Below are 12,748 nucleotides of genomic sequence, written 5' to 3' on the forward strand. Positions count from 1 at the left end.
AAGCCCCCCTTTAATCCATTTTGAATTTATTTTTGTTTATGATGTTAGAGAATGTTCTAATTCCATTCTTTTACATGTACCTGTCCAGTTTTCCCAGCACCACTTACTGAAGAGACCATCTTTTCTCCATTGTATTGGTATATTCTTGCCTCCTTTGTTGAAAACTAATTGACTGTAAGTGTACGGGTTTATTTCTGGGCTCTCTATCCTGATCCATTGATCTCTATGTCTGTTTTTGTGACAGTAACATACTATTTTGATAAATTCAGCTTTGTAGTATAGTCTGAAATCCTCCAGCTCCATTCTTCTTAAGATTTTTCTGGCTATCCAGGGTCTTTTGTGTTTCCATACAAATTTTTAAATTTTTTGCTCCAGTTCTGTGAAAAATGCCATTGGTAGTTTGGTAGGGATTGCGCTGAATCAGTAGATTGCCTTGGGTAGTATAGTCATTTTAACAGTATTCATCCTCCCAATCCAAGAATACGGTATATCTTTCCATCTGTTTGTGTGGTCTTCAATTTTTTTCATCAGCATCTTACAGTTTTCAGAGGACACGTCTTTTGCCTCCTTAGGTGGGTTTATTCCTAGGTATTTCATTATTTTTGATGTCATGGTAAATGAGGTTATTTCCTTAATTCTGCTTTCTAATAGTTCATTGCTATTGTATAGAAATGCAGCAGATTTCTGTATATTAATTTTGCATCCAGCAACTTTACCGAATTCATTGATGAGCTCTAGTAGCTTTCTGGTAGCATCTTTAGGATTTTCTATGTATAGTATCATGACACTGGCAAACAGTGACAGTTTTACTTTTTGTTTTCCAATTTGGATTCCTTTTATTTCTTTTTCTTCTCTCATTGCTGTGGCTAGGATTTCCAAAATTATGTTGAATAAAAGTGGCAAGAGTGGACATCTTTGTCTTGTTCCTGATCTTAGAGGGAATACTTTCGGCTTTTCACTGTTGTGTATGATAGTAGTGGGTTTGTAATTTATGACCTTTATTATGTTGAGGTGTGTTCCCTCTATGCCAGCTTCCTGAAGAGTTTTTATCGTAAATGATGTTGAATTTCATCAAAAGCTTTTTCTGCATCTACTGAGATGATCATATGGTTTTTATTCTTCAGTATGTTAGTGTGGTGTATCACATTGATTGATTTGTGGATATTGAAAAATCCTTGCATTTCTAGGATAAATCCCACTTGACCATGGTGTATGATCCTTTTAATATATTGTTGGAGTCAGTTTGCTAGTATTTTGTTGAGGATTTTGGTGTCTTTGTTCATCAGTGATATTGGCCTGTAATTTTCTTTTTTTTATGATATTTTTGTCTGGTTTTCACATCAGGGTGATCGTGGCCTCATAGGATGAATTTGGAAGTGTTGTTTTCTCTGCAGTTTTTTTGGAATAGTTTCAGAAGGATGGGTGTTAACTCTTCTCTAAATTTTTGGTGGAATTTACCTATGAAGCCATCTAGTCCTGGACTTTTGTTTATCGGGAGTTTTTAAATTACTGATTCATTTTCAGTACTGATAATTGGTCTATTCATATTTTCTATTTCTTCCTAGTTAAGTTTTGGAAGATTGTACCTTTCTAAGAATTTGTCCATTTCTTCTAGGTTGTCCATTTTATTGGCATATAATTGCTCATAGTAGTCTCTTATGATCCTTTGTATTTCTGTGGTGCTGGTTGTAACTTCTCCTTTTCCATTTCTGATATCATTGATTTGGGCCCTCTCCCTTTTTTTTCTTGATGACTCTGGCTAAAGGTTTATCCATTTTGTTTATATTTGCCAAGAACCAGCTTTTAGTTTCATCGATCTTTTCTATTTTTTTTTTAGTCTCTATTTCATTTATTTTTGCTCTGATTTTATGATTTCTTTCCTTCTACTAACTTTGGGTTTTGTTTGTTCTTTTTTCTCTAGTTGCTTTAGGTGTAGGGTTAGGTTGTTTATTTGAGATTTTTCTTGTTTCCTGAGGTAAGCTTGTATCGCTCTAAACTTCCTTCTTAGAACTGCTTTTGCTGCACCCCATAGGTTTTGGATCATCTTGTTTTCATTTGTGTCTAGGTATTTTTTAATTTCCTCTTCAATTTCTTCAGTGATCCACTGGTTGTTTAGTAGCATATTGTTTAGCCTCCACATGTTTGTGTTTTTTGCAGTTCTTTTCTTGTGGTTGATTTCTAGCCTCATTGCATTGTGGTTGGAAAAGATGCTTGATATGATTTTAGTTTTCTTAAATTTACTGAGGCTTGCCTTGTGGCCCAGCATGTGTTCTGTCCTGGAGAGTGTTCCACATGCACTTGAAAAGAATGTGTATTCTGCTGCTTTTGGATGGAATGCTCTGTAAATATTAATTAAATCCATCTGGTCTAACATGTCATTTAAGGCCTGTGTTTCCTTTTTGATTTTCTGTCTGGATAACGTGTCCATTGATGTAAGTGGGGTATTTTTAAAATAAATTAATTTATTAATTTATTTATTTTTGGCTCCATTGGGTCTTTGTTGCTGCTCGCGCGGGCTCTCTCGAGTTGCGGCTAGTGGGGGCTACTCTTCGTTGTGGTGCGCAGGCTTCTCATTGCGGTGGCTTCTCTAGGCGCGTGGGCTTCGGTAGTTGCAGCACACAGGCTTAGTAGTTGTGGCTCGTGGGCTTTAGAATGCAGCCTCAGTAGTTGTGGCGCACAGACTTAGTTGCTCCACAGCATGTGGAATCTTCCCAGACCAGGGCTTGAACCCGTGTCCCCTGCTTTGGCAGATGGATTCTTAGCCACTGCACAAGCAGGGATGTCCCCTAAGTGGGGTATTAAAGTCCGCTACTATTATTGTGTTACCATTGATTCTTTCTTTTATATTTGTTAATATTTGCCTTATATATTGAGGTGCTCCTATGTTGGGTGCATATATATTTACAGTTGTTACATCTTTTTCTTGGATTGATCCCTTGATCATTGTGTAGTGTCTTTCTTTATTTCTTATAACAATCTTTATTTTAAAGTCTATTTTGTCTGATATAAGTATTGCTACTCTGGCTTTCTTTTGATTTGCATTTGCATGGACTGTGTTTTTCCATCCCCTCACTTTCAGTCTGTATGTGTCTCTAGATCTGATATGAGTCTCTTGTAGGCAGCATATATGGGTCCTGTTTTTGTATCCATTCAGCCAGTGTGTGTCTTTTGGTTGGAGCATTTAGCCCATTTACATTTAAAGTAATTATTGATATGTATGTTCCTATTGCCATTTTAATTGTTTTCGATTTGTTTTTATAGGTCTTATTTTCCCCTTTTTCTTTTGCTCTCTCTATCTTTAGTGTTACCTTTGGATTCCTTTTTCTTTTTTGTGTGTATATCTGTTATAAATTTTGGTTTGCAATTACGTCAGGTGTTTGTATAGCTGTCTTTGTATATACATGGTTGTTGTAAGTTGCTGATCTCTTAATTTCAGATGCATTTTAGATACCTTGCATTTGTACTCTCCTCCTCTCATGATTACTGTTTTTGATATCATATTTTACATCTAATAGTTTTGTGTATCTCTTTAACTGCTTATTGTGGATACAGGTGATTTTATCACTCTTGTGTTTTAACCTCCCTATGAGCTTTGTTTGTGGATATTTTCTACCTTTACTGTATGTTTCCCTTTACCAATGAGCTTTTTCATTCTGTAATTTTCTTGTTTCTAGTTGTGGCCTTTTCTTTTTTACCTAGAGAAGTTCCTTTAACATTTGTTGTAAAGCTGGTTTGGTGGTGCTGAATTCTTTAGCTTTTGCTTGTCTGTAAAGCTTTTGATTTCTCCTTCTAATCTGAGAGCCTTGCTGGGTAGAGTATTCTTGGTTGTAGGTTCTTCTCTTTCATCACTTTAAATATATCATACCATTCCCTTCTAGCCTGCTGAGTTTCTGCTGAAAAATTGGCTGATAGTATTATGGGAGTTCCCTTGTATGTTATTTGTTGCTTTCCCCTAGCTGCTTTTAGTTTTCTCTATCTTTAATTTTTGTCATTTTGATTACAATGTATCTTGTCTTTTCCTCTTTGGGTTAATCCTGTATGGGACTCTGTGCTTCTTGGACTTGGGTGACTGTTTCCTTTCCCAGATGAAGGAGGTTTTCAGCTGTTATCTCTTCAGATATTTTCTTGGGCCCTTTCTCTCGTCTCCTGGGACCCCTGTAATGTGAATATTAGCAGACTTGATGTTGTCCCAGAGGTCTCTTAATCTGTCCTGACTTCTGTTCATTCTTCTTTCTTTTGTCTGTTCAGCAGCAGTGATTTCCACTACTCTGTCTTCCCAGCTCACTGATCCATTCTTCTGGTTCATTTAGTCTACTGTTGATTCCTTCCAGTGCATTTTTCATTTCAGTTATTGTATTCTTCATCTCTGTTTGGTTGTTCTTTATATTTTCTAACTCTGTTAAAAAATTTCTGACTTCTTTTTCTGTCCATCCATTCTTCTCTCGAGTTCTTTGATTATCTTTACGATCATTACTCTGAACGCCTTGGGTAGATTGCCTGTCTGCACTTCACTTAGTTGTTCTTCTGGGGTTTTATCTTGTTCTTTCGTCTGAAACATATTTCTTGTTTTGTCTCAGTTGCTATTTGTATTTTTATGTATGTGGTAGGTTAGTTACTTTTCTTGACCTCGGAGAAGCAGCCCTCTGTAGAAGCGTCCTATGCATCCCAGCAGTTCCGCACTCCCGTCACCCAAGCTGTGTGCTCTAAGGGTTCACTCGAAGAGGGCTATGTGGGTCCTTCTGTTGTGGTGGGCTAACTGTGTGGATGGTCTGATAGGCCCCTAGTCTGGTTGATTGCCAGAACCTGCTTTGTGTGGATGCTACTGGCTGCTATTTAGCAGGGCCTGGTCATGAGGTGGCTGGTTGCACAATCCTACATCACCCCCAGGGCTAGTGCTGGCTTACTGGTGGGTGGAGTCAGAGTCCTGAAGACTGGGGCTGTTGCCCTCCCACTGGCAGGTGAAGCCAGATCCTGGGGTTAATGCCAGTCTACTAGCAAGCAGAGCTTGTTCCTGGAGTCTGGTTGCAGCCCAGGGATCCCAGAGCTCATTTCAGGTTGTTTTGTGGGGGGGGATGTTGGTTCCTGACACAGTTGGGTATGGGTTCTGGGGTGTCCTGAAGGTTGCATTGGCCTGCTAGTGGGCCAGGCCAGGGCCCAGCTGATCCCAGGGTAGGGTCTGCCCTGTATTGAGGGGTCGTAGTTTTCTTGCTTCTGGCGTCTGCCCCCTTGTGGATGAGGTTGGTCTAGAGGCTTGGTCTGGCTTCCTGGTGGAAGGGGCTCGTGCCTGTCCACTGGTGGGTACGGCTCCATCTTGGCCCTCGGGTGGGCTGGGCCATGTCTAGGGGCAAGCCCAGAGGTAGCTATGGGCTCTTTAGTCTTTAGGCAGCCTGTCTGCTGATTGTTGGCACTGTGTCCCCACCCAGTTAGTTGTTTGGCCTAAAGTGTCCCAGCAGTGCTGCCTAGAGGCTGTTGGATAGGGCCAGGTCTTGGAACTAAAGAGCCAAGATGTCAGCCGTCAACAGTGTTCCCCAGTATGTTTGCCACCAGTGTCTGTGTCCCCAGGGTGAGCTTCATCCATGCCTCACCTCTCCAGGAGACGCTCCAAAACCAGCAGGAAGGTCTGGCCCAGGCTCCTGTCAAATTATATTTTTTTCCCTATGTGCTGGTGTGCATGAGCTTTTGTGTGAAAAAAAAAAAAGGGAGCTTTTTTCACTCCCTTTAAGAGTGAAGTCTCTATTTTAAGTAAGCCCCACTGGTCTTCAAAACCAAATGCTCTGGGGGCTCATCTTGCCAGTGCTGGGCTGGGGAGCCTGACGTGGGGCTCAGAACTCTCACTCCTATGGTAGAACTTCTGCAATATATTCTCCAGTTTGTGGGTCACCCATCTGGAGATATGGGGTTTGATTATGAGTCTTCCCCTTCTTCTGGTCTCGTTGTGGTTCCTTCTTTATGTCTTTGGCTGTAGAAGATCTTTTCTGGTAGGTTCCAGTATTTTTTAACAACGGTTCTGCAAATAGTTGTGATTTTGGTGTGAGAAGAGGTGAGCTCAGAGTGTTTTTATTCTGCCATCTTGGCCACTCTCCAAGAAAGAATTTTAATATGGATTATTTGCACTAAATTAAGTTTTAAGCCATAGTCAAAACTGAATAGTTGCAGTTAGATGAAGGTAGACAGAATGGGAATTCTGACTGGTGTCAGGGAGACAAGTACACTGAAGCCTGGTGTGGGAGTAAGGTTTTCAGGGTCACAGAACTCTGCAGCTTCTTTCTCTCTGCCCCTCCACCCTCACCCCTGCCCTGCTTTGGGTCCAGACAGACCTGTGTCTAGACTACAGCTTCACCTCACTCTCCTCATCTGTAAGATGAACATGAGAATACCTATCTTAGTGAAATAAAATATGGGAGAATATCCTGATCATTACCTACCTGTATTAGGCATCCTAAAAAAGCAGACTTAAAGGTCTTACAAACAACTCTTTAAAACTTCTTGAATACTTTTTTGGGTTGCCCACCTTGGGGAAAGATGAGAAGAAAGTTGGGTGAATACCCACAGAAATCAAGAAGATAAGGAGGTAGTAGGGAAGAGGCAAATGGTAAAGTGTGCTCTAGTACATGAGTGAATAAGAACAGTATTCTGAACACTCTTTGCTGAGCAGAATCTGCACACCTGCTCTGATGCTTTGGAATGCTTAGTGATCCCATGTAGAAAACCAAAAACCTCTCACCCCTCTGTGTTAAACCTTGAGTAAAATCCCTGGACATGTAGTGGTTGAAGTGCTACTTCATTGCCTGTGCTGGTTACCTCCTCCGTGAGGAAGGTGTGCCACAGAGGCACACAGACCTGTTTTAGATACAATCCCTTGTGAGTCTTATGATTGAGGGCAAACTATCAACATCAGTAATCATGCTCTAAATACTAATTTGATTGGATACAACATAATCATGCTTCATTATAATCATAACTCATTTGGTTAATAAATGCTTATTACATTTATATTTTTTCCTTACGAAATATCCTAGTGATTGGTTAAAATATGCTAATGATACCACATCCATTTAGTTTCAGATGATTTGAGTAGCTCCCTTGGCATCCTAGAAAGGGAGATAATTGAAAGGCCAGTTAAGAGGTGATTACACTGGTTTGGAAGAGAGGTGGTAATGGCTGAACCAAGGCCATGAAGAGGAGAGGTCAGATGTGACAGATTTTAAGATAACAAAATCTACAGGATGTGATGACAGCTGGAAGAGTTCTGGTTTAGTGAACTAGTGGGTTCTACTCAGAAGGAGTTTCTAGGAGCAGACGGGTGGGTAGGAAATGATAAGCTGTCTTGTGGCCATGCAGGTCAGAAACTTAGGGGTGAGTCTGGGCTGGAGACACTGCTTTGGGTCTTATCTGCTTTTGGTGGTGGTTGAAACCATGGGAGCAGGTGAGATTGCCCAGAAAGCTTATATGGTAGGAAAGAAATGGGCTTCAAATGCAGATCTCTGAATGCCAATGATAGTTAAGGGGCATACAAAGGGAGAGGAGTACAGGGGACAAGTCATCAGGTGTCTGGCATCTGAATTGTATGTGTCGGGTGGAAAAGTACATGTCAGTGAAATAATACACATTGTCACTGTTGATGTGGTTGATAAAGCACCAGCTCACTGGTTCTATACTGCCAAAGAACCAGTGAGTGTTTTATTGGAGAAATACTGAAATTATACTACCCATTGGAGAGAGGGAGTTAATTTTCAAGACTCTTTTTTTTTTCCTTTTGGTTTTATTTATTTATTTATTTGGATTCTTTGTGTATGTATTTTATATATATATATATATGTATATATATACTTGAGATGTATAGCATGTTACCTTGATATATTTATATATTGTATTATGATTGCCAGTCAAGCAATATTTATCACATTGCATCATTATAGTACAATATTATTGTCTGTATTCATTATACTGTGCATTAGTCAAGACTCTTATTTTGAAGTGGGGGGGAATACACTATAACAAACTATAGTCAGATTTCTATTAAAGAATGTAACTACTGATTTTGTAAACCTAGAAAGTGACAAAAATCTGACAGCAAGACAAGTCTCAGTCCTCACCAGCTGGGCACTTCTCTGATGTATTGACTGATTGGAAGAGCTGAGACAGTGTGCATGTCAGACAGGAAGGGCTAGACGTGCTGCTGCCAGCACCTCTCACTTTTGATTTCCAACTGAGTTGCTAATCACAAGTGATCATTTTAAAGAATACTCTCCCCCTTCCTTTCCTTGGAAGGATTTCTGTAAGCAGAAGTTATCCTCACAGCTCTGGACTTTGAGAACCTTATCTTTGACAATTCTTTGTAACATCTCTAAGTGAGGCTTATTTCTACTAAGGAGTCCGAAGAGCCACTGATTAAGAAAAATTTGTCCAGTGGCCAACCTCCTTTATCTCTGAATGGTCTCTATACAAACTCTTTTATTTAGAAACCTGTTGTGCTTCACGCTGCTGGATGGCACCTGATATAACTCTTGCTAGAGTTTCCTCTTGCTGTGGCTGGACTACACACTTCTAAGTTACCATGGAAAGATCCTGTGTGGTTTCCTTTGTACATGGACTCTGTTTTCTGGGGTCAGTGGGTTCTCCCTATCCAACAGGGGAAGGGAGGGGCCGAGGCTGTGGAGACTCTGGGTGTGACATGGAATTTTCAAGAGATGATTCTAATCTCATTTCAGTTGTTTCATCAAGATGTCTACATTAGGATGAGGAATTCCTTCCTAGTCTCTGTTCCTAAACCATAACAAGTGGTTGTATGACTGCAGCTTTCTTGGAATTTTCCTTTAGTGGGGAAGACTCTGAAAATGTCAGAAATTAATAGAGGTGCAGTGTTGTTCCTCCATTCTCTCTTTTCTCCCAATCCTGAAGTCCCTAGGAAAGAACTTTATCCTTACATATTTAGGCATCCAGCCTTCTCTACTAAGCCCTCCTTCTCCTTGACTACAGAGGATTTCACAGTGAACCAAGCCCACTACTCTCCCAAACTTTTCTTCTTATCGTGGTCTGGCTGAAATACAGCCACAGGCAAATATCAACATTGCCCTGAGCTTAGCAGGATTTTTCTCTGGGGCCATTACAGCAACAGTTGAATGACTGCGTAGAGCAAGTGTGACATGGAAGTTTGTAAACAGCAGTACTTGTTGAAAGGAACTGTTTTTTCCTCTATCAGGAGCTTTCCTCTAGCGCCTAGTTTTAAGGGTGTATAAGGAACTAAAAATGAAAAAAACTTGTCATGTGGGAAAGTGTTACTTCAGAGAATAGGATATTTTGCCACTCAAAAATATTTGCAGAGGTTCATTTTAGAGTTTCTACTATTTCCTCAAATATGAATCTTCTGTGTGCCTTACCAGAAAATGAGCCTTGTCTAATTTAGTAAAATATATGTTCATTTCTTTAGGAAAGTGAGTTTGAAGTATCCCTTCAAACTTAGTGTTACACATTGAACGTCAGACCAGATGTTTAAAACTGTTGAGAATCATAATGCCTGTCCTTCTGTTGCAGGTGCAACAACGAGAGTGAGTGGTCCCAGATCCACGAGAATATCATCCGCAAGTCCAGCGCCAAGTACTCTGCCCCCAGCGCCAGTCATGGTAACGTGCTTCTTTGGCTAGGAGACTTTGTGTTGCATTTGCAGTTGCTGATCATACACACCTTAGTTGATTTGTGCTGATCAGTTGCCAGATGTAAAGTTCAGTCTCCTACAGACATTTTTTCTCCTGTTCAGGCAATTTCTCTTTCTTTTTGTGATAATTTGAGACCTTCCCTAATTACTTTTTTAAAAAAATTTTATTGGAGTATAGTTGATTTACAATGTGTGTTAGTTTCTGCTGTACAGCAAAGTGAATCGGTTATACCTATACATATATCCACTCTTTTTTAGATTCTTTTCCCATATAGGTCATCACAGAGCATTGAGTAGAGTTCCCTGTGCTATATAGTAGGTCCTTGTTAGTTATCTATTTTACATATAGTAGTGTGTATGCATCAATCCTAATCTCCCAATTTATCCCTCCCCCCAACCCCCCCTAGTAACCATAAGTTTGTTTTCTACATCTGTGACTATTTCTGTTTTGTAAATACATTCATTTGTACCATTTTTTTTTTAGATTCCACATGTAAGTGATATCACATGATATTTTTGTCTTTCTCTGTCTGACTTACTTCACTTAGTATGATAATCTCTGGGTCCATCCATGTTGCAGCAAAGGGCATTATTTCATTCTTTTTTATGGCTGAGTAATATTCCATTGTATGTATGTACCACATTTTCTTTATCCACTCCTCTGTCGATGGATATTTAGGTTGCTTCCACGTCTTGGCTGTTGTAAACAGTACTGCAGTGAACATTAGAGTGCACCTGTCCTTTTGGATTTTGGTTTTCTCCAGATATATGCCCAGGAGTGGGATTGCTGGACCATATGGTAGTTCTATTTTTAGTTTTTTAAGGAACCTCCATACTATTCTCCACAACGACTGTACCAGTTTACATTCCCACCAACAATATAGGAGGGCTCCCTTTTCTCCACACTATCTCTAGTATTTATTTGTAGACTTTTTGATGGTGGCCATTCTGACCAGTGTGAAGTGAGACCTCATTGTGGTTTTGATTTGCATTTCTCTGATAATTAGTGATGTTGAGCATCTTTTCATGTGTGCTTTTTGGCCATTTCTTCTGACCAAAATACATTTTCTGCTCTTTCCATGGTGGATTCCTTATGCTTTGATAAGTAACTTGAGTTCCAGTTTGAATCCAGAGTGAACAAACGTGTTGCCGGGTTTGTCACATTGTGAAGTCTGTTTTTGCTGAACAAAGGTTACACACCCAGCCCCCAAAAAAGACACACATAAATGTCACTTTTTCTATTCCTGTTCAGTGTTAGCATCACCAAGAAAGCCTGACGCTAATGAGAATCAATGATTAGTCTGCCAGTATCAGTCATTCTGGAACTAAAATAGAAAATCTTTATTTCAAAACAGCTTTCATCTTAGCTCAACTTCTCCTTTTCTTTTTCCCTCATTTTAAAACTCTGTTTAGGGCTTCCCTGGTGGCGCAGTGGTTGAGAGTCCGCCTGCCGATGCAGGGGACACAGGTTCGTGCCCCGGTCCGGGAAGATCCCACATGCCGCGGAGCGGCTGGGCCCGTGAGCCGTGGCCGCTGAGCCTGCGCCTCCGGAACCTGTGCTCCACAACGGGAGAGGCCACAACAGTGAGAGGCCTGCATACTGCAAAAAAAAAAAAAAAAAAAAAAAAAACTCTTTAATTTCTATCTAAATCTTGATTAAAATTAATTTGATTACTGATTAAGAAAAATTTGTCCAGTGCCAACCTCCTTTATCTCTGAATGGTCTCTGTGCAAACTCTTTTATTTAGAAACCTGTTGTGCTTCACAGCACATAGTACAACTGTACATGTTATATCATGTACAGTTGTACATATTAACATTAATTCTAAACTGAATATTGCTTGATTAAATTAGAAGCACTATTTAAAAGCCTATAAGATCTGAATAGACGTTTTTCCAAAGAAGACGTGCAGATGGCCAGCAGGCACATGAAAAGATGTTCAACATCATTAATCATCAGAGAAATGCAAATTAAAACCACAATGATATATCACCTCAAACCTGTCAGAATGGCTATCATGAAAAAGGACGCAAATAACAAATGTTGGTGAGGCTGTGGAGAAAAGGGAACCCTCACATACCGTTGGTGGGAATGTAAATTGGTGTAGCGACTGTGAAAAACAGTATGGAGGATTCTCAAAAAACTGAAAATAGAACTACCATGTGACCCAACAATTCCACTCCTGGGTATATATCCGAAAAAAAAAACCCACTAATTCAAAAAGATGTATAGATGTATACACCCCAGTGTTCATAGAAGCATTATTTACAGTTGCCAAGATATGGAAGCAACCTAAGTGTCCATCAAAAGATGAACGGATAAAGAAGATGTAGTGTATATATATGTACAATGGAATACTACTCAGCCTTAAAAAAGAATGAAATTTTGCCATTTGCAAAAACATAGATGGAGTTGGAGGGTATTATGCTAAGTGACATAAGTTAGAGAAAGACAAATACTGTATGATATCACTTATATGTGGAATCTAAAACGTAAAACAAACTAGTGAATATAACGAGAAAGAAACAGACTTGCAGATATAGAGGACAAACTGTTGGTTTCCAGTGAGGGGAGGGACATGGGGAGGGGTAGAAGATTAAGAGGTACAAACTACTATGTATAAAATAAATAAGCTGCAAGGATATAACAACACAGAGAATATAGCCAATATTTTATAATATATATAAATGGAACATAACTTTTAAAAGTTGTGAATCACTGTTGTACAGCTGAAACTTATATAATATTGTACATCAACTACACCTCGATGAAATATATAGAATATATAAATAAAAGTAAAAGCCTATGAGCTTTTATATACCCTTGAAGATAGCTATCAAATTTACATAGAACTGTGTTTCTCCAGATAGTTTTTATTGAGTTGGCCAAAAAGTTCGTTTGGTTTTCCGTAAGGTGGCTCTAGTAGCGCTTAGTTGTCTTCAACTTCATTCGAAACAGTTTTGTTAGATTATATTGTGACAGCTGTCATATCAGCATGCATTTTAAAAAAACTTATCAAAATTGGTGATTTTTGTGTAGCCATTTTAATATTGAAGATGGAAGAAAAAAAGCAACATTTTCGGCATATTATG

At 39.4% G+C, this 12,748-nt stretch overlaps 1 protein-coding gene across 12 annotated transcripts in view; it reads left to right on the forward strand.

Annotated features, from left to right (window-relative positions):
* DOCK3 (dedicator of cytokinesis 3) overlaps positions 1–12,748 on the forward strand; it is a 405,644-nt gene that overhangs the window by 284,545 nt on the left and 108,351 nt on the right. For all 12 annotated transcript variants that reach the window (XM_067754576.1, XM_067754570.1, XM_067754573.1 and 9 more), the window contains exon 13: positions 9,535–9,623. In XM_067754576.1, coding sequence (XP_067610677.1) covers positions 9,535–9,623 — 89 coding nt within the window. The remainder of the gene's footprint in view (positions 1–9,534; positions 9,624–12,748) is intronic.

The sequence above is a fragment of the Pseudorca crassidens genome, chromosome 10 (genome assembly GCF_039906515.1).
Source record: "Pseudorca crassidens isolate mPseCra1 chromosome 10, mPseCra1.hap1, whole genome shotgun sequence".
Classification (NCBI taxonomy): Eukaryota; Metazoa; Chordata; class Mammalia; order Artiodactyla; family Delphinidae; genus Pseudorca; species Pseudorca crassidens.